At 41.6% G+C, this 26,488-nt stretch overlaps 1 protein-coding gene across 4 annotated transcripts in view; it reads left to right on the forward strand.

Annotated features, from left to right (window-relative positions):
- The window catches only part of ZNF496 (zinc finger protein 496), a 39,703-nt gene that overhangs the window by 5,013 nt on the left and 8,202 nt on the right, over positions 1–26,488 (forward strand). For 3 of the 4 annotated variants that reach the window (XM_007123352.2, XM_028498696.2, XM_028498707.2), the window contains 4 exons: positions 4,697–4,773; positions 23,296–23,428; positions 24,042–24,149; positions 25,228–25,341. In XM_007123352.2, coding sequence (XP_007123414.1) covers positions 4,697–4,773; positions 23,296–23,428; positions 24,042–24,149; positions 25,228–25,341 — 432 coding nt within the window. The remainder of the gene's footprint in view (positions 1–4,696; positions 4,774–23,295; positions 23,429–24,041; positions 24,150–25,227; positions 25,342–26,488) is intronic. The other variant, XM_024134001.3, reaches the window with a different exon arrangement.

Consider the following 26,488-nt stretch of genomic DNA (forward strand, 5'->3'; position numbering starts at 1 on the left):
ACTCAAGTCTTGAACCTCTTAAAGTTATCCATGAGGATTGATATCACCTTCCTTCAAACTTCTGTTAATGTTGATATTTTGATTTCTTCCCATGAATGTTCTTTTATTTTTCTTTTTTTTTCTGGCTGTGCCGCGCAGCTTGTGGGATCTTAGTTCCCCAACCAGAGATTGAACCTGGGCCCCGGCAGTGAAAGCACCGAGTCCTAACCAGTGGACTGCCAGGGAATTCCCGTGAATGTTCTTACTGGCATCTAGAACAGTGAATCCTTTCCAGGAGATTTTTAGTTTACTTTGTCCAGATCCATCAGAAGAATCACTGTGTATGGCAGCTGTTGCCATGTGAAATGTATTTCTTAAATGATAAGACTTGAAATTTGAAACTACTCTTTGACCTGTGGGCTTCAGAATGTATGTTATGTTAACAGGCATGAAAACAATGTTAATCTCATACATCTCATCAGGGAGCTCTTGGGTGACTAGTCCAAAAGCAGTACTATTTTGAAAGGAATCTTTTTTTCTGAGCAGTAGATCTCAACAGTGGGCTTAAAATATTCAGTAAACCATATTGTAACCAGATGTGCTGTCATCTAGGCTTTGTTCCATTTATAGAGCACAGGCAGAGTAGATTTAGCATAATTCTTAAGGGAAGTTTTAGGAGTTTTGGAATTGTAAATGAGCACTGGTTTCAACTTATAGTCACCAAATGCATTAGCACCTAACAAGAGAGTCAGCCTGACCTTTGAAGCATTGAAGCCAGGCATTGCCTTCTCTCTAGCTCTGATAGTCCTAGGTGGCATCTTCTTCCAATATAAGGCTGTTTTGTCTAAACTGAAAGTCTGTTGTGCAGTGTACCCACCTTCATTTAATGATCTTGGCTAAATCTTCTGGATGACTGGCTGCTTTACCTTGGATTTTTATGTTATGGAGACCGGCTTTTTCCCTTAAACCTCGTGAACCAACCTCTGCTAGCTTCAAACTTTTCATTTTCAGCTTCCTCACCTCTCTCAGCCTTAATAGATTGAAGAGAACTAGGGCCTTGTTCTGGATTAGGTTTTCCCTTAAGGGAATGTTGTGGCTGGTTTGATCTCTCCAGACCACTAAAACTTTCACCATATCAGCAATAAGGCTGTTTCGCTTTCTTGTGTGTTCATTGGAGTAGCACTTTTAATTTCTTTCAATAACTTTTTGTTTGCATTTGCAGCTTGGCTGTTGGTTCAAGAGGCCTAGCTTTCAGCCTATCTCAGCTTTTGACATCCCTTCCTCACTAAGCTTAATTATTTCTGTCTTTTGATTTAAAGTGAGAGGTATGCGGCTCTTCCTCTCATGTGAACACTTAGAGGCTATTGTAGGGTTATTAACTGGCCTCATTTCAGTAATGTTGTGTCTCACAGAATAGAGAGGCCCGAGGAGAGGGAGAGAAATGTGGGAGCCATTGGAATACACACAACATTTATCAGTTAAGTTTGTTGTCTTATATGGGCATGGTTTACAGCACCCCAAAACAATTACAATAGTAACATTAAAGATCATTAACAATTACAATAGTAACATTAACACTGATCACAGATTACCGTAACAAATACAATAATGGAAAAGTTTGAAATATTGTAAGAATTACCAAAATGTGACGCAGAAACATGAAGTGAGCAAATTCTGTTGGGAAAATGGTGCCAGTAGGCTTGTTTGATGCAAGGTTGCCACAAACCTTCAGTTTTTAAAAAAAGTAATATCTGCAGAGTGCAATAAAATGAGGTATGCCTGGATACCCATAAAATACTGAACAGGGGGCCTGAACTGCCCATGATTTGTGGGTTTTTTTTGTTTTTTTGTTTTTTTGTTTTTTTTGCGGTACGCGGGCCTCTCACCGTTGCGGCCTCTCCCATCGCGGAGCACAGGCTCCGGACGCGCAGGCCCAGCGGCCACGGCTCACAGGCCCAGCCGCTCCGCGGCATGTGGGATCGACGCACAGGCTCAGCGGCCATGGCTCACGGGCCCAGCCGCTCCGCGGCATGTGGGATCCTCCCGGACCGGGGCACGAACCCGTGTCTCCTGCATCGGCCGGCGGACTCCCAACCACTGCGCCACCAGGGAAGCCCTGTGTTTTTTTTAATTTTTTTTTTTGCTGTGCCATGCAGCATGCGGGATCTTAGTTCCCTGACCAGGGATCAAACTCGTACCCTCTGCAGTGGAATCACGGAGTCCTAACCACTGGACAACCAAGGAATTCCTGCCCATGATTTCTAGTTGAAGTAATTAATCATCATGGAAAGAAGTGGTGCTCTCAGCTTGAAGGAAGTGACCTGTAGTGTGTGAGGGTTAGTTTGGGCAGACTTGTGCTACAGTTGTGCTACAGTTATAGATAGAAAAAGAAAGTATGAGGAGACCAGGAATGCGTTCTTATGATTCACAGAAGGTGTCCTTGTCATTATAATAAGTTTTCAGTTTTTAAAAGTTACATATTACATTTTTTTATGTGTGAAACTATACTGATTTCTGTACAAATCAAATTAACACTCCAGCCTCTCCTTGGTTAAAAGTCAAGACAGATGTGCTGGTTTGTTTGGGCTGCCATAATAAAGTCCCACAGACTGGGCAGCTTAAACAACAGAAATTTATTGTCTCACAGTTCTGAAGGCTGGAAGTCCTAGATCAAGGTATCAGCAGAGTTGGTTTCTCCTAAGACCTGATTCTCCTTGGCTTCTAGACAGCCATCTTCTCCCTGTTTCCTCACATGGTCTTCCCTCTGTGTGTCTGTGTCCTAATCTCCTCATATTATAAGAGCATCAGGCATATTGGATTAGGGCTCACCCCAATTACCTCAATTATCTCTTGAAAAGCCCTATGTCCAAATCTATTCCCATTCTGAGGTACTGGGGGTTGGGACTTCAACATATGAATTTGGCAGGGATGCAATTCAGCCCATAACCACAGGCATGAGAAACAACCATTTGCCCAAATAAACAATGCATGTGCAAGCAGCCTGGGTTATGCAGGTTGATGATGGCCATGACAGGACCCTCAGGAGGAGGAGGTGCTTCAGGAACTGTAGCAGCCTACTCACTTCCTGCTGAAGTTCTGAGATAATCCAGCTACCATGGATGGGCTTTGGGTCAAAAGCCCATTTCCTTCCATTTCCTTGAGCAATAATGAATGGACAAAGTAGGCATGATGAGTTAGCTATTAAGAACACCTTAAACGTTCAGGTGATTTATCATTGGGAAGCACTTCCAGTAAAAGCCATATAATTCCTAATCTTGAAGCTTTTCCCCAAAATATAGATTTTGTTTAGAGGCTGAAAGCTGTCCAAAGTAATCTTTAAAGCGTCGATGTGCTCATTTATCATGGTGAAAGATAGGGTAGGGCTGTGTTTTATACCCCAGAAGGTGGTAGGTATGAGAGCAGAATTAAAACATGCCTTCCTCAAATCCATGCCCACCTAGCCTGAGCTTCTGGCAGCAGAGTGATGAGGCTGCCTTCCATGGGGAATTCTCCTCGCACACCCCCACCCAAATGTCACTGCTGGTCTGAGCTGGCTCCTGTCTCAGGCTGTTGTTCCAAATAGCCACACCTGCCCCTGCTGTTTGCTGACAGCTTTATGTCCCAGGTGTGAAAGGTGAGGAACACGGGCTTCTAATGTTAGCTTTGACACTGATTTCACATTATGAGCTGCGGTTTAACCTCCCAGATTTTCTCCAAACTGAGAGATGATAGTGCAGCTTATTCTGTGAAAGGAGTACCTTTTGAAAAGAAACACAGCTCATTTTGACATGGCTGCACCATGGGCCAGGTATGTGGCTCACTTCTTGCAGAAGCCTGGGCATGTGCTGGTCAGGGGAGAGAAATCATATGAGAATGTAGCAGAGGCCCTTGGTAGCCCAAGATAAGGGAGTGTGAGATGATCCCAGTATTACAGTGTGTACACAGTTTTGAGTGATGGTGGTTAGGCACTGTGGGAAGTGCTCTTCCAGGAGCATCTGATAGAGATAATAGTCCTTCTTAAAGAGCTTTGCAATTTATAAACTTATAAATGTATAAATTTATATGACACTGGAGTCCCACAATAATCTTAATTGCTAACAGGTCTCACTGACCCCTTTTACTCCATGGAGCTTTAACCTTCATTTCCCTTGTATTGTGGATGATACAGCTGAGGTCCCTGGACCTGCAGGGAGTCACATAGCTAGTTGGTGGCAGAGCCAACTGGAACCCAGGCATTCCGTTACTGCCACCACTGACATGTCTGAAAGCAAAGTGACAGAAATCCTTATTTTGCAAGTGCTTTTTTTTTTTTAACTTAAATTATTTATTTATTGGCTATGTTAGGTCTTTGTTGTTGCGCATGGTCTTTCTCTAGTTGCAGCGAGCGGGGGCTACTCTTCATTGTGATTTGTGGTGGCTTCTCTTGTTGCGGAGCACAGGCTCTAGGTGCGCGGGCTTCAGTAGTTGTGGCTTGTGGGCTCTAGAGTGCAGGCTCAGTAGTTGCGGTGCACAGGCTTAGTTGCCCTGTGGCATGTGGGATCTTCCTGGACCGGGGATCGAACCCGTGTCCCCTGCATTGGCAGGCGGATTCTTAACCACTGCGCCACCAGGGAAGTCCCGCAGGTGCTTTTTATGTGCATTGTCTGGTAATCCTCTTTCTACAGGTGAAAAAAGAGACCCAGGATTTTATGAGTTATCCATTTCTGATCTCTTTCAGTCCTGCAAGACAGTTCCCTTCTTCAGGAAGCAAGTTTGAGGGACGCACAGCAGGTGACTGCCCTCCAGCTGCCACCGGTGAGTGATTTCTTCAAGGGTCTTTGAGAACCGCATATTTGCCTCTCTCTAAGCTGCATGGCAGCTTTTCCAGGACCCCAGCCAGCTTGCTGTCTGCCCCACAGGTTGTTCAGCCCTAGCAGAGAAAAACTAATACAGGAAGGGCATGAGTTTGTAAGACGCTCTTTTGCGTCCCTCCTGCCTGTGTAGTCCTGGCTGTTCACCATGCTGGCTGTTTGTCACCTTCGGGAGCCTTTGTGCAGACAAAGATGGTGGAAAACAAATGCCCTGGAGTCCTCGTCTGTTGTCCTCTTGGCATCTTAGAGTTCCTTTCCTGTGAAAAAAAGACCTCTTCACTCTTTTATACTTCATAGGGTATTTTTAAAATTTAATAATAATCACGGTAGTAGCTATTTCAGAAATATTAGGAAATGGAGGAAAAAAGCACAGATTATTTCAGCACCGTCACACAACCGTGCAGTGAGTTGTTAGGGAATCTCCTCTGTATTTTCCCCTTCCATGTTCCCTCACGAGGCTTGCTTTCTCAGGTGTCCTCACAGGATAGGGGCTGGTGTTGGTCTGGCAGGTGCTCTCACCCACCTCTTTTCAGCCCAGTTTCTGCCTTTGGCCTTGGTTTCTCACCATACCCCTTCATTTTTATTTCTGACGCTTTCCATTGGCTGGCATAAAATTTAGTTACTGTACCACAGAGTCATCTCCTCCCACAAGACTGGGCTGTGTGAAGGTATGGACTTTGTTTTGTTTCTGGTTTCCTGGCACCTGGAAGACTGAAGGACAGTAGATGCACAGGAAACACATCTCAAGTTTGCTGTCCGCACAGTGCATTTGATAAGACTTTAAACTTGGGGAGTGGAGAGGGCTCAGTATAGGAAGGAATTAACCAGGGTGCATGGGATGGGGTGTCTGTATTCCCTCAGCACTGTAGTCATGGGCCCTAGTGCTCAGCACACGTGTTTCAGCATCTACTATGTACTGTGATAGTTGTTGAACACAAATGACCCAAAGGAGATGAAACTCATATTTCTTATTAAAACTTGATACCTTTGACCAGTATGACACACAAGGAGATATTGTGAATTTAATATCTAATGAGCTTTGGTATTCATCTTGTGAAAGGAAAATGTAGATTTTGATAAATCAATTCTGTTTTATCACTCTATTGAGGATAGTTTCTGCCTAGTGCACTAGAAATCACCATTGTGAAGGTCTTTTTTATTTTTTTTTAGTTTTTAAAAAAAATTCATTTGTGGTAGAATGTGCATAACATAAAATTTAGTATCTTAACCATTTCTAATGTACAGTAGTGTTTTTAAGTGTTCAGTAATGTTAAACATATTCACATTGTTGTGTATTTTTTCATTTTCCCAAGTTGAAATTCCTCACAAATTAAGTTAATTCCTTCCATTCCCTCATACCCCCAGCCCCTTGAAACCACCATTCTACTTTTTCTATGATTTAACTACGCCAGATAGCTCATACAAGTGGAATCCCACTGTATTTGTCTTTTTCTGACTGACTTATTTCATTTAGCGTAATGTCCTCAAGATTCATCCATGACTTAACATGTGTCAGAATCTCCTTCCTTTTTAAGGCCGAATAATATTCCATGGTATGTATGTAATGCATTTTGTTTATCTGTTCATTCATTGATGGACACACCTTTTATTATAAATAATGCTGCTATGATCATGGGTGCACATAAAGTTTATATATTTTTATTTTTTTACACAATTGTAGATTCACATGTAGTTGTAAGAAATAACAAGAGATCCCTTGTACTTTTACACTAAATGGTAACATCTTGTAAAAATATAATACAGTATCACAACTAGCATATTGACATTGATACATATAGGATACAGATCATTTGCTTCACTGGAGGATCCTTCATGTTGCCTTTTATAGCCAAACCCACTTCTCTTTTACCCCATGCTCTCATCCTTCTCTGACAACCACTAATCTGTTTTACATCTCTGTAATGTTGTCATTTCAAAAAAATTATATAAATGGATTTATACAATATGTAACATTTGGGAATTGACTGTCAGCATAATTCTGTGGAGCTTCAGCCAGGGTTTTACATGTATCAGTAGTCCATTCCTTTTTTAGAGCTGAGTAGAATTCCTTGGTTTGGATATACCACAGTTTGTTTAACCCGTTACCTGTTGAAGGACATCTAGGTTGTTTCCAGTTTGGGGCCATTTTGCATAAAGCTGCTGTAAACATTTGTGTACAGGTTTTGTGTGAACATCGGTCTTCATTTCTTTGGGGTAAATGCGCAGGCATTCAGTTGTTGGGTTGAATGGCAAGTGCATATTTAGTTTTTCAGGGAACTACTACATCCTTTTCCAGAGTGATTGTACCATTTTGCATTCCTATGAACAATGTATGACTGATCTACATTTTTCACATCCTCCCACCATTTGTTGTCACTTTTTTTATTTTAGCCATTCTGATAAGTGATATCTCATTATGGTTTAAATTTGCATTTCCCTAGTGACTAATAATGTTGTACATCTTTTCATGTGCTTATCTGCCATCTGAATATCCTCTTATGTGAAATGTTTCTTCATGACTTTTGCCTGTGTTCTAAGTGGACCATTTACTTTTTCACTGTTGTTTCAAGAGCTCAGTATATATTCTAGATACTTGTCCGTTGTTGGATATGTGTTTTGCAAATATATCCTCTCACTCTGGAACTTGTCTTTCCATCCCTTTAACAGAGTTTTTAGCAGAGCAAAAGTGTTAAATTTGGATTAAGTCTAGGTTGAGTTTTTCCTTTTAAGGATCATGCTTTTGGTGTAAAGTTTAAGAACTCTTTGCTTAGTCTTAGATCCCAAAGATTTTCTCCTGTTTTTTCCTAAAAGTTATATAGTTACGCATTTTACATTTAAGTCCATAATACATTTAATCTATGATCTGTGATCCATTTACATTTAAGTCCATGATCTCTAAGTTTTGTATAAGGTGTGAGACTTAGGTCAAGGTTCATGTTTTTTGCCAGTGGACGTCCAGTTGCTCCAGCACCATTTGTTGAAAACGTTGTCTTTCCCCCACTGAATTGCTTTTGCTCCTTTATCAAAAATCCATTGAGCATATTTGTGTGGGTCTTTTCCCAGGTTCTCTGTTCTGTTCCGTTGATCTATTTGTCTCTCTCTCTACTAATAATACATAATTTTGATTACTGTACTTATATACTAAGTCTTGAAATTTGGTAAATTGATTCCTCCTTTTTTATTTTTTTTTCTCAAAATTATTTTAGCTATTGTCATCCCTTTGCCTTTCTCTGTGAATTTAGAATAATCTTGTCCATATCTATAAAGGGTATAACTGAGATTTTGATAGGAATTTTGTTAAACCTGTATATCAATTTGGGGAGCATTGACATTTTTATCATCTGAATATTTCAATCTGTGAATGCAGAATGCTTCTCCAATTACTTATTTTTTTTATTTCTTTCATCACTGTTAAGTAGTTCTTAGCATATAAATTTTGTATGTGTTTTGTTAGATTTATACGTAGGTACTTCATTTTTTGAGCAATTATAAATTTTATTTTTAATTTTGATGATAACACATCCATTTATAGTATAAGAAACACAATTGATTTTTGTATGTTTATTTTCTATTCTGTGACCTTGCTGGATTCATACATCAGTTTAAGGAGGGTTTGGGAGTTTTATTTTATTTTAAACAGTTCCTGGATTTTCTGTGTAGACAACCATGTCATCTGCCAATAAAGGCAGTTTTCTTTCTTTCTTTACAGTTTTTATGCTTTTATTTCCTTTTCTTGCCTCATTCCACTGGCTAGAACTCCCAGTACAATGTTGAATAGCAGCAGCGGGGACAGACATCCATCCTTGCCTTGTTCCCGATATTAGGGGGAATGCATTCAGTCTGTCACAATTAAGTATAATGTTAGCTGTAAATTTTAAATAATTATCAAATTGAGTAAGTTTCTTAATTTCTATTTTTCTGGAGTTTTTATGATGTGTGATTGTTGAATTTGTCAAAACCATTTCTACTTCAGTTGATATGATCATGTGAATTTTCTTTAGGCTGTTAATATTATGGATTGTATTGATTGACTTTTGAATATTGAACCAGCCTTGCTTCCCTGGAATAAACGCCTTCTTGTCATGGTATAAAATTCTGTTTATATATTGCTGAATTTTATTAGCTATTATTTTGTTAAGGATTTTTATATCTATGTTGATGAGAGATGCCTGTCCATGGTTTTTGTTTGTTTTCTTTACTGTCTTTGCCTAGTTTTGTTCAGGGTAATACTAGCTTCAGAAGATGAATTGGGAAATGTCCCCTCTTCTTGTTTTCTAAAAGAGATTGTATAGAATTAGTGTTCATTCTTTGAACATTTGGTAGGATACTCTAGTGAAACTATAAGAACCTGAAGGTTTGGGGGTGGGGTGGGTTGTGTGTGGTATTTTAATTATATATTAAACTTCCTTAGTGGTTATAGGGCTATTCATACTATCTGTTTCATAGTGGATGACTTGTGGTAGTATGTATTTTTCAAAGAACTGTTTCATTTCATCTAAGTTGTTAAATTTTTGTGTGTGGAGTGATTTGTAGTTTTCCTTTATCATCCTTTCTGTTATCAGCAGGGTCTGTGATATCCCTGTTTCATTCCTGATGTTGAAAATTTGTGCCTTTATTTTTTTTTTTGTCAATCATTTCAGAGGTTTTCAATTTTATTGATATTTTCAAAGAGCTAGCTCTTTATTTCATTGATTTTTCTCTATTATTTTTCTGTTTTCAATTTCATTGATTTCTGCTCTCATATTATTTTCTTCATTTAGCATGTTTGGGTTTGTTTTACTATTCCCTTTCTGGGTTCTTGAGGTGGGAGCTTAGATAATTGATTTGAGACTCAAATGTAAGCATTTCTGATGTAAGCATTTTAGTGCTATAAATTTCCCTGCTTTAGTTATGTACTGCTTTAACAAGGTCCCACAGATTATAATACAATGTATTTTTGTTTTCAGTCTCTTCAATGTATTTTTAAATTTCCCTTGAGACTTCTTTATCACACTTTAGAAGTGTGGTGTTAAATTTCCAACGGTTTGGAGATTTTCCCATTACCTTTCTATTATTGATTTCTATCTAGTTCGATTCCATTGTTTTCAGAGAACACACTGTATTATTTCAACTCCTTCAGATTTGTTGGGAGTTTCTCCTCCTTTCAGGATTTCGATGACCCAGTGTATGGTCTGTCTTGGTATATATTCTGTGGCCATTTGAATAACAAAACATTTTGCTGTTGTCTAGTGAAGTGTTCTATAAACGTTGATTGGCTCCTATTTGTTGATGGTGCTATTGAGTTCTTCTGTATCCTTGCTTATTTTCTAATTGATTGTTGTATTAGTTTTTGAGAGAGGGCTGTCGAAGTCTCCAACTATAGTAGCTGATTTGTCAACTATAGTAGTTGATTTGTCTATTTCTCTTTTCTGTTCTGTCAGTTTTTGCTTCACATATTTTGCACCTCTTTTGTTTGAGACATACACATTTAGGATTGCTATGCCTTCTTGTTGGATTGACCCTTTTATTATTATATGTAATGTCCCCCTCTCTCTGATAATTTTCTGTATTCTGATGTACCTTATCTGGTATAAATATAGCTACTCTTTCTTTTGATTAATAATTGCATATTAAATATTTTCCACCCTTTCACTTCCAACCTGTCTGTATCATTAGGTTTGAAGTGAGTTTCTTTTAGATAGCATATAGTTGGGTCATGTTTTTTAATCCATTCTGCCAATCACTGTGTTTTAACTGATATACATAGACCATTTGTATTTAATGTAATTATTGGCATGTTAGGGCTTAAGTCTGTTCTGGTTTTTTTTCTATTTGTTCTGTTTTTTGTTTCTTCATTTTCTTTTTCTTGACTTCCTGTGGGTTACTTGAACATTTCGAAGAATTCCATTTCTGTTAGCCTAGTGCATTGTCAAATGTATATCTTTATATTGTTAAAAAAAATATTCAATGACGCTTGTTACAGATGGTAAGGCAGACTTTATTCAGGACCATCTTGACAGGTATAGGGATCACTGTAATGGAATTTTACAGTGGAGGAGAGAGGTGGGGCTTAATTCCAAATACAGCATGGGCAAATGGGGACTTATAGCTTATAGCCAAGAAGCAGGGTGGGGTCAGTGGATGGAAAATTAATAAGAGAAAGCATCAGGGATAGAAGGGATTCTGGCTAGACCAACCTAACAGGATTCTTGCTGCAGACAGGCCAGGGTGACCAGACATCACCTAGGATGAGGAAGCCAATCAGATGTGGAAGACAGGATGTTCTGGTTAAACTGACTTATGCTAAAATTGAGTTTTACAAGGAAGTGCACAGATGGGCCCAGAGGAAGGTTCAGGAGCCTGACTAAAGTTTGGTCAAGCAAAGAATCTTTGTCAATATAGCTTTTTAGTGATTGTGTTGCAGGAAAAATGGGGCACGAGAGGATGGTCATGTCCCAGGTCTTGGGGGAGTTCCTGGGACAGCCACTAAGTGAGGGTCCTTGGCTTCGCACAGGAAAGAATTCAAGAGCGAGCCATAGTAGTGTGAAAGCAGTTTATTTAGAGAGATACACACTCCGCAGGCAGTGTAGGCCTTCTCAGAAGGCAAGAGGCAGCACTGAAATATGGGGCGGTTAGTTTTTATGGGCTGGGTAATTTCACAGGCTAAAGAGTGGGAGGATTGTTCCAGTTATTTTGGGGAAGGGACAGAGATTTCCAGGAATTGTGCCACTGCCCTGTATTTTGACCTTTTATGGTTGGCCTCTTATGGTTGGCCTCAGAACTGTTATGCGCCTGTGGGTGTGTCATTTAGCATATGCTGATGTATTGCAAGGAGCATAGGCTCAAGGTCCACTAGAAGTCAAATCTTCCACCATCTTGGGCCTAGTAGGTTCTAACCGGTTTTTGTGGTATCCTGTTCTTAATGGTTATGTCATTTTTTTAATGGTTGTGCCCTTTCCCCTTCCTTCCAGTCTCAGTTGCTCTAGGTATACACAACTTATCACAAAACTTTACATCCCTTCCCCCTCTTCCTTTTATAATACAATTGATTTAAATAGTTTCTCTACATACATCTACAACCACGTCAGACATTTACAACCATGTCAGACAATGTTATAACTGGTGCTGCAACTATCAAATATTTATTTAGAAAACTTAAAAAGGAGAAGGACAGCCTATCGCCTTTGCTCATATTTTGACTTAACTTTTTCCTTTCTTCCTTTCTTATGTTCCATAGTTCCTTCTTTTATTGTTTCCTTTCTGTTTAGAGAATTTTCTTTAGCCATTTTTTTAGGATAAGTCTGCTGGTGGCAAATGTACCCTTTTTTTTTTTTTTTTTTTTTGGCAGCGTTGGGTCTTCATTGCTGTGCACGGGTTTTCTCTAGTTGCCTCGAGCGGGGGCTACTCTTCATTGTGGTGCGCAGGCTTCTCATTGCAGTGGCTTCTCTTGTTGCGGAGCACGGGCTGTAGGCATTCGGGCTTCAGTAGTTGTGGCACGCGAGCCCCAGAGCGCAGGCTCAGTAGCTGTGGCTTGTGGGCTTAGTTGCTCTGCAGCATGTGGGATCTTCCCGGACCAGGGATCGAACCTGTGTCCCCTGCATTGGCAGGTGGATTCTTAACCACTATGCCATCAGGGAAGTCCACAAATGTACCTTTTTTTGATTCATTTGAAAATGTCTTGGGCTTCTGAGGGGGGTTGGGAGTTCCAGCTCCCCATGTGGTCTCCACTGATACAGTGTGTGTTGGGGTGGTGTGGGGGAAGGACTGTTATTAGTCAGCAGGGATGGAAGTCCCAGCTCTCTGCTTGGCCTTGGCCTTCTCTGAGACCACCAGTGGGGGTGTTGGGGCACTTCATTGCAGCCTGGTGAGGGTGGAAATCTAGGCTCCCACTCATTCTCTGCTAGCATGAGCAAGTTTGGGGGCCGTGTTTTTTTGTGATGCTTGGCTGGACTAGAGCAGTTATTGTCTGTCTAGCTACTTTCCTGGTCCTGTGGCTGAGAGAACAGACTTTTGTTAGCGTTGTATTTTTATCTGTGCCTGTTGGTATTTTGGGGTCACCTGCTCCTTCAGCTTCAAGTTTTGATATATGAGGCAGAAAGAAAAACCAGGGTACTCACCACTCTGTTGTTCCTTGCTATGTTGTCTGAGGTCCCTAGCTGGTGTGCCTTCCTCTCTCCACCTTTCAGAGAAAGTTTGCTATGTTTTTAATATATAATTTCCTGGGGTTTTAGTTGTACTTAGTGGGGGGAATTAAAGGAATGTATGTCTGCTCCATCTTCAAGAAGGCAGCAGAAGTCTCCTCTGAAAATTTAATTTTAAATGGACATATTTATTTCCCCCACCCATTCTTGTTATAAAAATTGGCAAGATTTAGAAAGTGAAAGGATATTACATGTTTCCAGTTATCTGAGAAGATCTCAGTTTTGATGAACTTCCTTCTTTTCTCTGCTGTTTTGTTTGTGCCTTTCTGGGATCATGCTGTATTGAGTCCTGTTTTTATGCTTTGTCTCCAGTGTGTATGTAAGCATTTCTCCATATGATATAAAAGCTCCCTGAGTATCCTGCTAAGTGGCTGTCAGATTGTCGGTGATTGGAGCATCACTGATCCATTTACCGGGACCTGGGACTTGGGTTTGCTTACATGATGCCGTGAACATCCGTGCCCACCGTCTTTTGTTCCTATTGCAGTTTGGGGTAGATTCACAGACACCTATCCAAGGCTTACAGGGGAAAAACATCCATATCTATTTTGAAAAATACGTAACTGCCAGTTTTTTCTTCAGAATCTTCAGAACCAGACACCTCTGCAGTGCTGTCTTAGAGCACAGACTTCTTTCATGTTTCACCAATAGTGGCAATTACCATCTTTTTCTCATTAAGAGACTTGTCAGGGAGGAAAAAAACTTTTTCTTCTACTCTCTAAGGTTCAGTGGCTGGGAAAATGCAAATTGAACTGATAAAAGACAGATTAACAGGTGAAAAGTATTTATTTTATATGGCTATGGGATGCCTCACAGAAATGAAAGGAAAACTAGAAGGCAGTCAGACCCAGAGAATTATACCATTTTGACTACAGGCAATACATTTATGGAGAAATGACAAGACAAAGAGGATTTTGAGCTTCAAGGGCTGGTAGATTGTGGGAAGGTAGCTATATGTGGAAACTAATGGAAGATAAACGTTATTTAGTTAAATTTGTTATGCTGTCTCTGGGCTGATAAAGAGTCTAGAGTTCTGTCTGGTTATTAAGAGTCACATTGCCCACCCTGGTAGGAGGGGAGGAGTCCTTCACAAAGGAAAATTTACGCCCTGCCTTTAGGCAGGTAGGGGGAGGGTACGTCTTCTGCAGTCTTTCTGTTTCTCCATTGCCTACAGCTCAAAACAACCGTTAAGCCAAAGTGGCATATTTTGGGGTGGTGTATTCTTACCCCCTTCAAGACCAACATCAAGTTCTTTGCTGCAAGCCCTTGTGAGGAGAGACTGTGGCTTCCTGAGGCTTGTCTTCCAATCTGTGGAACTTGTCTTGGACAGGCTTCCCCCACACTGGCCTCTGGCTAGCAGTAAAGCCACTTAAGGGCTGATAACTCTAGGCTCTCAGGCTCCACCCCAGACCTGCAGGGGCATAATGTGCATTTTTACCAGGATGCTTGAGTGATTGATATGTACATCCAAATTTGAGAAGCCCAGTTCCAAATGGATTCATCTTTAGAAATTTTTAAAATATTATTTTTATTTTTATCTTTTGCTTTGGCATTAATATCAAGCTTGGGGAAGACTGCCAGAATAGAAGAGACTTGCAAATACTCTTCACTTTAATTCCCCCATTCTCTGTCACTATCTCTCTCCCTCTCCCTCCTCCCTCTCTCTCTCTTACTCTGTCTCTGTCTAAGCCCCAGCGCCCCACCCCCCGCCATTTTTTTTCCTGAATCTTTAAGGAGTTATATGCAGATATTCTTCCCCTTTTATCTCTTTGCTCATGCCGAGGGGGCATATTTCCTAAAAGCAAGGGCATTTGCTTACATAACCATAATACAGTTACTACATTCTGGAAATTCAACATTAAAATAATAGTCATAGAGCATCATGCTTCCCAATTATTAGTTGTCCTATGTCCAACATTTTCTCCTTGGAATTTCAGTGTTTGTCACAGCATCAATAGTTCTGAAGAGTGAAGGCTAGTTGTAATGGCAGACTCTGCTCAGATAGGTTCCAACTCACGGTGAGATTCAGGTTACAGGTTTTGGTGGGAGTGCCAGGCTGGGTTGTCTTTCCCCATGTGTCACGTCGAGGGCACTGAAGTGGTGTTCCCCGTATGGGTCATGTAAGCTCTGATCTCTGGGCTAAGGGCCTCAGGTGGTTTGTTTGTTTGTTTGTTTTAATAAATTTATTTATTTATTTTTGGCTGCGTTGGGTCTTCGTTGCTGCACAAAGGCATTCTCTAGTTGCAGCGAGCGGGGGCTACTCTTCGTTGTGGTGCGCGGGCTTCTCATTGCAGTGGCTTCTCTTGTTGAGGAGCATGGGCTCTAGGTACGCGGGCTTCAGTAGTTGTGGCACGTGGGTTCAGTAGTTGTGGCTCGCGGGCTTGGTAGTTGTGGTGCACGGGCTTAGTTGCTCCACGGCATGTGGGATCTTCCCGGACCAGGGCTCGAATCCGTGTCCCCTGCATTGGTAGGCGGATTCTTAACCACTGCACCACCAGGGAAGTCCCTCTCAGGTGGTATTTTAATATGACATATATACATATATAAGTTATGTATAATTGTTCCATATTTGTTTATTTTTTATATTAACATTGTTTTTTAATCTTCACCATAATGATGACTGAAAGTGGTCTCTATATTTTTACTTCTTTTAATCTGTTTTTTGAGCTATAATTTGCATATACCTATTTTAAGTGCAACGTTTAGAGAGTTTTTGACAAGTGTCTACACATGTAACCATTACCCAGTCAAGATACAAAACATCTCCATCACCTCAGAAGTTCCCTTGTGCCCTTTTTTTTTTTTATTTTTTTTTGTGGTACGGGCCTAGCTGCTCCGCGGCATGTGGGATCTTCCCAGACTGGGGCACGAACCCGTGTCCCCTACATCGGCAGGCGGACTCTCAACCACTGTGCCACCAGGGAAGCCCCCTTGTGCCCTTTTGCAATAAAGCTGTGCTCTCCTGCCCAGGTCAGCACTGATCTCCTTTTTGTCACAATAGATTTGTTCTTCTTGTTTTAAAATTTTACATAAGTGGGATCATATAGTATGTGGTCCTTGGTGTCAGGCTTCTCTTACTCAGCCCAGTATCAGTAGTTTGTCCCTTTTTATTGCTGAGTAGTATTCCATTGTATAACTGCGTCACAGTTGGTTTATCCAGGGCAGTTCCCTGGTGGTCCAGTGGTTAGGACTCCATGCTCTCACTGCCGACGGCTTGCTTCAATCCCTGGTTGGGGAACTAAAATCCCGTAAGTCACGCAGTGCAGCCAAAGCGCGCGCGCGCGCACACACACACACACACACACGCACACACACACGGTTGGTTTATCCATTGACCTGTTGGTGAATATTTGGGTCACTTCCACTTTTGGCTGTTATGAATGAAGCTTGTATGAGCATTCATATACAAGTCTTTTTGTGGATGTATGTTTTCCTTTCTCTTAGGCAATTACCTAGGAGTGAAATTGTCATGTATATAATTAATTATAGGAGAATTGGCTGTTTTCTATAATGATTTAACCACTTAGACTCCTACCTGCAATGAATGAAAGTTTCAGTTTTTACACATCTTCACCATATCCTGGCATTGTTATTTTAGAAAACATATTTTGACTGTTGAGGTGGATATCTCAATATGGTTTTGATTTGCATTTGTCAGTTGACTAATGAAGCTGGGTATCTTTTCATGTGCTTGTGGATCATTTCTACATCTTTTGTGAGGTGTCCAACATTTTCCCTGCTTTTTGGGTTGCTTATCTTATTGTGTTTTAAGAACTTTTAAAAACATATATATTCTGGATAAAGTCCTTTGTCAGATATATGTATTAGGAATATTTTCTACCAGTCTACAGCTTGCCTATTCATTGTTTTAATGATGTTCTTTTGAAGATTGGATATCTTCAATTTTAATGAGATTGAATTTATCAGTTTTTTCTTTTATGATTTAATGCTTTTTGTGTCCTGTCTAACAAATCTTTGTCTACCCCAAGGCCACAAAGATTTTCCTACTGTATGTTTTATAGTTCTAGGTTTTACATTTAGATCTTTGGTTCTTTTTTGATTTTTTCGGTTGTGCTGCGTAGCACGTGGGATCTTTGTTCTGCAACCAGGGATCAAACCTGTGCCCCTGCAGTGGAAGCAGAGGGTCTTAACCACTGGACCACCAGGAAAGTCCCTTTGGTTCTTTTTTTTTTTTTTTTGGTTTTAGGATCTCTTTACATTCTTTTTTTTTTTTTTTTACTGCATTGGGTCTTCATTGCTGTGCATGGGCTTTCTCTAGTTGCAGCGAGTTGTGGCTTCTCCTGTTGTGGAGCACGGGCTCTAGGTGCGCGGCTTAGTCGCTCCGCGGCATGTGGGATCTTCCCTGACCAGGGATCGAACCCGTGTCCCCTGCATTGGCAGGCGGATTCTTAACCACTGCACCCCTTTGGTTCCTTTTAAAATTATATTTTGGGTATGGTATGAGGTGTAGGGTTTTTTTTTTTTAATGTTGATATTTAGTTGTTTATCACCATTCACTGAAAAGATTTCCCTTTCTCCCATTGAATTGCCTTTGTCAAAAATTGGTTGTCCACATATGTCTGGACATCTGGGCTCTACCTGGTACCCTGATTTATGTTTTGATCCTTTATGCCAAGAACACTATAACTTTATACTTAGTTTTGCAATTGGTAGTGAGTCGTGCAGTTTGACTTTTGTTTTTCAAAGTTCTTTTGGCTACTCTAAGTGCTTTGTATGTCCTTATAAATTTTAGAATCAACACATCAATTAAAAATAAATAAAGTCTCCTGGAGTTTTTATGTGGAATTGAACTGAATTTATAGATCATTGTGAGGCAAATTGACATCTTAACGTTTTGAAGTCTTCCCATCTAGGAACATGTTAAATCCTTTCATTTACTTAGTTCTTCAGTGTTTGGATGGGGTACATATTTGGTAAACATTTTCCTTAAGAATTTCATGACTTGATGCTATTCTAAGTGGTATGGTTTTTTATTATTTCATCTTCCACTTGTTCATATATAGAAATACAACTGATTTTTGTATACTGACCTTCTAACCAGCAACCTTGTTAATTTTACTTATTAGTATAGAAGCTTTTTTGAAGATTCCAGAGGATTTCTATGATTGGATTGTAAGAATTTTGGCCTCTAGGCTCGGGTGAAATTCATCACATTTCTTTTTGAAACTTTATCAAAGTGAAGATTTTTTTTATATATAATAAATTTATTTTTGGCTGCGTTGGGTCTTCATTGCTGTGCACAGGCTTTCTGTAGTTGTGGCGAGTGGGGGCTACTCTTTGTTGTGGTGCACGGGCTTCTCATTGCAGTGGCTTCTCTTTGTTGCAGAGCACAGGCCCTAGAGTGCGTGGGCTCAGTGGTTGTGGCTCACGGGCTCTAGAGCGCAGGCTTAGTAGTTGTGGTGCATGGGCTTAGCTGCTCCGCGGCATGTGGGATCCTCCTGGACCAGGGCTAGAACCCATGTCCCCTGCATTGGCAGGCAGATTCTCAACCACTGCACCACCAGGGAAGTCCCCAAAGTGAAGATTGATAATAGTATTTTATATACATTTTTTCATGTACAAGTAAAGGTGAACTTTTTTCATGTTTTAAAATATTTACTTTCTTGGTTCCCTCACCTTTTTTTATTGGGATGGAAAGCTTTTCCAATTGTGTTGTAAGGGCTCCATATATTTTAAGTACTCTTTGCCTTTCATAAATGGTGTGCCTTTATTCCCAGTTTGTCATTTGTCTTTTAATTTCATTCATGCTTTTTTATTACTATGGATATTTATAATTTTTATGTGGAGTATCTGCCAATTACTTCTTCATATGGCCTCTCTATTTTTAGTGCCTGAAAGCCTTTGCGGGGGTGGGGAGGCTTCAAGTTTTTTATTTTTATATTCTTTATGATCAAGGATCAGAATCTAGTTTTATTTCTAAGTAGTTGGCCAGCTGTATCAGGCACATCAGATGAAAGTCATCTTTCTTTTTCCCCATTGATTAGGGTTCTTTTTTTTTTCTTGTATATTAAAGTTTTAGGTGTACCAAATTTTGTTTCTGGACTTTTTCTTCTCTTCTATGTTGGCCTGTTTTTGTTCCAAAGCCACATTTCTGATTTTGAAGCTCTTTTCTAAAATGGTCACCTTACTAATTTGTTAAACATTTTCTTGCAGTTCTTTATATGTCATTAATATTACTGATTACTCATATCACCATAAAGTGATTGAAACACTTAGATTTTTTAAAAATTGAAATAGTGTTTTCTTTTATGATAGTGAAGTATATCCACAGTTGATAGCAAGCTGGTTTTAAAAAAAATAAGAAGAGCAACTCATTAGAAAATAGAAAAATAGGCGAAGAAAATAAGCGAGCATCTTAAGACAAAACCCAACTGGCCAATAAATTCATGAAGAGATGGTCGTCAAGGTAAAGGGAGTTACGCTGCTGTGATTGCTTCATACCCACAGTGTTGCTAGAACCTTAGATATTTGACAGTACTCAGTGTTGTTGGCAAAGGTGTATGGAAATAGGTGTGCCAATGTATTGCCAGTGGGAGTGTACTTTAGGTACTCCACTTGAAGAAAGATGTGGAAATACTTAATGTCGGTCAAGATGTATGTTCCCAATGTTCCCTCTACACATCTACTCTGGAGACACTGTTACACATGGATGGGGTGACAGAAGAGAGAGTTCACTGAGCTGGGAAAGACCTAAACATTATGACAGAAGAATAATTCTATGAAATTGTATACATTAAAGTCAATGAACTAGACCTACATATATCAACGTGAATAAATCTTAACTAGAATGGTGCATATAAGGCAAGTTTAACATTTAAATACTTACAAAACAGTGCTGTCATTTCAGGCTATATTTGGATGTAGTGGGAGTTTCAAAGCCATGCATAGAATATTAAACACCAAATCCAGAGTGCAGCTTCCCTCTAGGAAGGTCTGGGGGTGGGACTGGGATCGGGAGAAGCTCAGAAGAGACCATAATCCCACCACACCCTTGCAAAGAAAACCTGAAGCAAAGACTGTCACCTATTAATAGTTTATACATCTTACTAGTGGGTACATGGGTATTTTATTTCAGGGTTTTTTTTTTTGTTTTTTTGGCCGTACCCCTCAGCTTGCAGGATCTTAGTTCCCCGACCAGGGATTGAATCTGGGCCACCGCAGTGAAAGCGCTGAGGTCCTAACCACTGGACCGCCAGGGAATTCCCTAGTTTTTAATAATATTAAAATATAAATGATACGTGCTTAGGTAGGTCTTCAGACACTAGAGAAAAGCATAAAGAAGAAAAGAAACCTCACATATGATTCTGCAAAACATTGTGTTCTACGTTCTTTACACACATTTTTGCATACATCTCTAATGATTTCCTTAGGAACATTTCCTAGAAATAGAATTACTGGATCACAGTGTATGCTTCTGCTACATTCTCCCAAATATTGTTCAGAAATGTGCAGTTATTTCCAACCGTGTATAAAGGCCTGTTTTCCTACATCCCTAAGTACCCAGGGGAGTATCCCACTTTTAATCTTTCCTGATCGAATGGACTTGGGCAAAAAAAAGTATAATAAATAAGTAATTGTAAACATATGCCGGTGGTAACATAAACATCGACTTGAATTTTATTTATATCCCAGATGACTGAAATTTTAAGACAGTGTATGTTTAGCAAGATTTCTAGGGGCCCATTAGAAAGCTTTAACCAGCAATTCCCAATCTTGACCTCTTGTCACAGTCACCCGTGAAACTCTTCAAAATATTTTTCCTTGAAAGGGTAATGCTATTTCATAATTCAGAAGACACTAGGTGATATTACTGAACCAATATTAAATTTCTCGGTTGTAGAGCAGTTTCTTTTTTTTTTTTTAAGATATTCATTTATTTATTCATTTAAGAAACATTTACTGAAATCTGTTCTGTGCCAGGTATTGTGTTGGGCATTCAGCATACATTATCTCTTAGCCCTCACAATAACACCATCTATCTATCGTTAGCAGTACTATTATTATTTTCTTTTTCACACACACACACACACACACACACACACACTGTATTTTATTTTTACAAGAGATAAATAAACTGACACCAAGCATTGTAAATGGATGACCACAACAAAAGCAACAATGATTGCAATTACCAAACACGAAACACACTCATACTATGTCATAATATTAACATTCAGTCCAGTAATCCTCCACTGTAACAGCTCCTTTACTTTGCAGTGAAAATTGATTAGTATATTTTTTGCCTCGTAGAGCAGTTCCTTGACCATGGCTCTGTTGACATTTTGGCTGGATAGTTCTTTGTCGAGTTGGGCCGTAGGAGTGTGTTGAGCAGCATCCTTGGCCTCCACCCGCTCGATGCCAGTAGTGCCCACCCCTCAGTGGTGACAAAGATGCCTCCAGACACTGCCCGATGATCCTCTGGGTGCAGAATCAGTCCACTTGGTTGAGGGCCACTGTGCTAAAAGAACTGTGCTGATGTAGGAGAGTAACATCTTTCTTAGGAGATACACTCTGTCACATGTTGGGGTAACGACCTGTGGTACCTGCAACTCCCCAGATATCCAGGAGAACAAGAGAACATACCCAATCACCATATATGTGAGAGGAGGAAATGTGACAAAAGGCCCAAATGTTCATTTATTGACTCTAGTTGAACAGTGGTGTATCCTTCATGTTCATTGTATTACTCTCTAGGTTTAATTTTAAAAATTAAAAAGCGCGTATGTGGGGGAGGAAGGGTCCAGAGGTACCAGAGGAGATGCATTGAAAATTCTCCTTACCCAGGTCCCTGCCCACCCGTCTACCCGCCAACCCCTGCACCTGGCACCTGGCCCCTGGGCAACCGTATGGCAGTAACTGGTAATATTCCAGAGATTTAGATGCAAGGACATGTGTTTAAAATATTGTGAATTCTTTTTCTTTTTTAAAAAAAAACCAGATGTTAGTATATTATACAGAAGTACTGTGGGTTGCTTTTTTGTGTGTGTGTGTGTGTGTGGGTTGCATTTTTACCCCCCAATTTTATTTTGAAGTCCTTTTCAATTAACTGTATAAAGGGCTTTTTAAAAAAAAAAAAAACCAAATGGAATTTTATTTTAAATGCTTTGTGATTGAAACACTTTGCAGAAAACATGTGCTTGTTAAGCCAATATATAATGACATGCTTAGTAGAAATAATACATGTATGTATTTCTGTTCTTCTGGGATTAGAAGGTACAAACAGAAATGTCAACTAGACCAGTAGTTGTTCATCTTTCACATTTTACTTCTCCCAAATATTCTATCAAATGATCAAGGTTCCAGATTATTACAAACAAAACAAATAATTTTTCAATGACGTTTACACATACCACCAATTGTCATATTAGTATTTAGAGGAAATTTGAGAACCTAGCTTCATGCTCTAACTGGCTAAGAATTACATTTCCATTTTGTAAATGACTTCTTTATTTTTATGGACTCCCGGTATTATGTGGATATGCCATCATTTCAGAAATTAAAATTAATTTTTGACACATTCTCATGGTTTATAACACAAAGTGTAAGAAAATTCTCCCTCCTGCACGTAAGCCTGGGGGTCCTAGCACCTTTTGCAGAAGCAGCTGACGGTCAAGACTTTTAGGTGCTGGGCACACAGGGACAATCTAGACAACCTCTGCGCGGGTCCTTTTTTCATGTAACAGTACACCTTGGAGGGCTTCCTACGTGGTACAGAGAAGCCCTTATTCTTTCTAACGGGGGTGTGATCAGGCCTTGTAGGATGTCCTGTAGCTTTACTTAAACAGTTCTTTGTTGATGAGCATAGACCTTGTTTTCAGCTTTAACCATTATCTATTATCATCAGTGCTGCAGCGAAGGAGGTCATACAGACCTCATGCTGCACATGTGCAAAATAAACTATAGAAATGGAATCTCTGCATCAAAGGGCGAACACGTGGGTAATCTGGTGGACATCTGCCTACCTGGGAGTTGTGGGTTGCAGCCTCCCCAGCACTGTGTAGGAAGGCCTCTTCTGTACGTCCTTGGCCACCCTGTGAGGCATCCACGGTTTGGATTCTGCCAAAACAGATGCATCCAAGGTGGATCTCAGGCTAGAACTAGGGAATCAGTGTGAGCCTGGAGCAGCCTGTCTGCTTTTTCTTTCTCCCATCTGCACGTGTTGCTGGGGGCCCTGCCTCAACCCCGTCTTCCTTCCCACTTGTTTGTAGCATCCCTCCCCTAGCTTGTCCCTGGATTGAGGTGTGCCTGTTCTCCTGTGGTTTCAGAACCGGGTTTCTTCTTTCAAGGATATGATCTTCTGCTTCTCAGAAGAGGACTGGTCCCTTCTAGACCCTGCCCAGACTGGCTTCTACGGAGAGTTCATCATTGGGGAGGACTGCGGCGTCACACTGCCTCCAAGTAAGACTTAATTAACTCTCCTCTCTCCTGAGACCAGGGATCTAGGGGGCCCATATCTGACCTCACTGTTCACCCCCAAACCCTGATGGGAGGTCACCTGTACACAGTGGCCCCAAAGCCACTTTGCAGGTTGACCATCGCCTGCTGCTGTGACATGTAAGTTAGGCTTGTTAGCTGGCTGTTTTGCATACAAAAGCAAATATAACTTGTATCCCTTGCATTTGCTTTTCTTCTATCATTCTTGTCCTACGGATCTCTTCATTGCTGTTTTTCTAACTGATAGGCCTGAAAGAGTTGCCCCAGGCCCACAGCTTCCCCTTTAGTGTCCTCCCCCCCCCCGCCCCCCGCCCCAGGCCCACAGCTTCCCCTTTAGTGTCCTCCCCCCCACCCCCGCCCCCCCCCGCCCTCTCCCTGCTTGCTCTGGTCTTTCCACTTCTCTGTGGCCCTGTGTGGCCCCCGTTGCTGTCATGGCCTGTCGTGTGTCCCTCCAACTTCTCTCTTCTCTGCCTGTCCCAGAGTTGCCTGGGACAGGCAACTTCTCTCTCCTCCCACCCTGGTTTCCTATGGGAGCAGATCACTGATGAATGTGTATCCTTCCCTTTTCTGTGACTAGATGACCCATCTGCCCAGCTGGATCTCTCCCAAGGAGAGGAGAATGAGCCACGTGTTCCAGAGCTGCAGGACCTCCAGGGGAAGGATGTGTCCCCGGTCTCCTACTCAGGTGAGTAGTGATGCCAGAACTTGGTGAACAGAGTGGGATGGAAGGCTGCTGCCAGCCAGAGGCAGACCTGCTCCCTCTGTCACCACTGGACCAAGTCTCGGTAGGGCAAGTCTTGCCTCGTCCCTCATTCCTTACAGAAAGAATATGGGGATTTCAATTTTGCTAGGTGTGGGGGTTGCACTTCATCAACCAGGAGCTAGGATGTAATAGCAAGACCTTTCTCCTCTGCTGTAAGTGACACCTGGCTTGTGCTGACAACCCAGTGGCCCCTCTACCAGTGAGGTCAGATGCTCTCCAAAGGTCAGGTAGGGGAGGAGGAGGGTGTGCCACCTCTTGGCCGGGCACTGGGCACAGTGCCTCTGGCCGCTTCACCGGTCTACTCCCTCCAGCCACCTACTGCAGGTAGTGTGACGAAAGTGAGGCAGGGGGTGGTGCTGGGGCTTAGTTGACATGACACCAGTTCAGCAGCAGCATTTCCCAGCCCCCTCCCCACTCCCAGCTTTCTGTGTCACCAGAGCTTGTGTTTGTAACCACTGTGCTGTAATGCCTCAAGATGTCTGCTCCTTCAGGGGAAAAAGTTCTGTATGGTGTCGTCAGCAGACCCTTGACCCCTTCCCCTTTGGGACCTAAAGCTGGCACGGAGCAGATCTGTATTTCACTCACTATCCCCACCTGGAACAAGCATCCAGGGCCTCTGGTGTGGCTAGCTTCCCATCCCATCTCTACCCCAGCAGGCCCTGTCCAGGCTGCATTTATGCAGCGTCTGCGTGGAGTACTGGAAATCCCACCACAGAAAATGGAAATGACAGCAGGGATGGCAGTTACTTGTCCACAGTCAAGTGGAAGGGGCAGAACCAGGATCCACATTCCTTCTATCTAGCTTCAAAACCCACGTTCGTGGTGTTGGCCCATTTTGCCTGCAGATTCATTTGCTCAACAGACATTTACTGAGTGGCTGCCCTGAGAGGGAGCCTAGGCCTACTCTTGGATCACAGCCTGGCATCTGTTAAGGTGCACCCCCCCAGGTGGTGCTGCAGCTGCAGGGAAAATCAATGTTTTCATTTTCTTCTCTGGAAAGACTTTCCAAGTCTCCAGCCATTCCAGACAGAAGAAAGAAGAAAACGGGATGAGCCACAGGTGCCAGAGTTCCAAATCTGCCAGCAGACAGTGCTCCCTCAAAGCACCTGCCCAGGTAAAGGAATGCCTGAGAGGGTGTGGGGGAGTGTGCCCCTGGGTGTGTGATGTGTGACTTGAGTGTGCATATGTGTGTATATGGTGTGTGGTGTGTATGTGACCTTGTGTGTGCATGTAGCGTGGCGCTGTGATATGGCATGTGGTGATGGCACGTGTGATGTTATGTATAGTGTGTCTGGTGTGTTGCGTGTGTGAGCGTACATGTGTGTATGGTATGTGGCATTGTGTGGTATGCATGTGAGCATGTCTGCATGTGTGTGGGCATACACGTGTGAGTGTGGTATTTATGTACGTGGTATGTGTGTGGCGTGTGCATGTGTGTATAATGTCTGTGTGTGAACGTATGCGTGCATGGTGTGTGTGTGCGTGCATGCGTGTTGTGTATGTGTAGACATTTGTGCTGGTGGTAGGTTCAGGAATTGAACTTTCTGAAATTCCTGCTGACAGTTCCTTGCCAACTGCCTGCCCTAGTTTTGTTTTGCTAGGTTCTCTTCCAGCTCGCTCGCAATCTGAGACCTTCCCCTCCTTTCCTTTCTCTTGTGGGTTGAGTCAGGGTGCTGATATAGTGCTGTTGACCACCTAGTTTGTGTATTTCTTCCCTGAGCAAGGAAGACCAGACTCCCTGGACAAAGTGTTGGAATTAAAGAACAGGTTTGCAGAATGCTGACAGGGGGACCTCTGGAGAACGTGCTCCAACTGCTCTCAGCAGCATTTAGACTCCAAGTGATGCTGGTGAAAGTTGCCACCTCCAGAGGCGAAGACGAAAATCCCGCCATATTTAATGTCCTCAGTGTTCAGCCATTCTTCCAAATATCACACCCAAGTCTCCGGTCCTTACTTAAACCCACTGTGTCATGGAGGACTTTGTGCAGCTATGAAGACTGACTCATGTACAATCTGTGATGCCTTTTGGAAGCAAGATTTGCATGATATTTTGGTATTTCCGCCTACCACTGCGCAGGGTTCACAACCATTTGTGTTCGCCCCCTATCCTATGTAGACAGAAGGGATTTTATGTTTATGTAAATCTACAGTCGATCTAGATGGACAGTACTCCCTCCCCACAAGCTTGGATGCTCACCCCTGGTTTTCTAAGGAGCTTGCTTCTTTCTGTGTGCTGAGGATGATTGTTCATGTGTAGCCCG

This window comes from Physeter macrocephalus, chromosome 2, assembly GCF_002837175.3.
Source record: "Physeter macrocephalus isolate SW-GA chromosome 2, ASM283717v5, whole genome shotgun sequence".
Lineage (NCBI taxonomy): Eukaryota > Metazoa > Chordata > Mammalia > Artiodactyla > Physeteridae > Physeter > Physeter macrocephalus.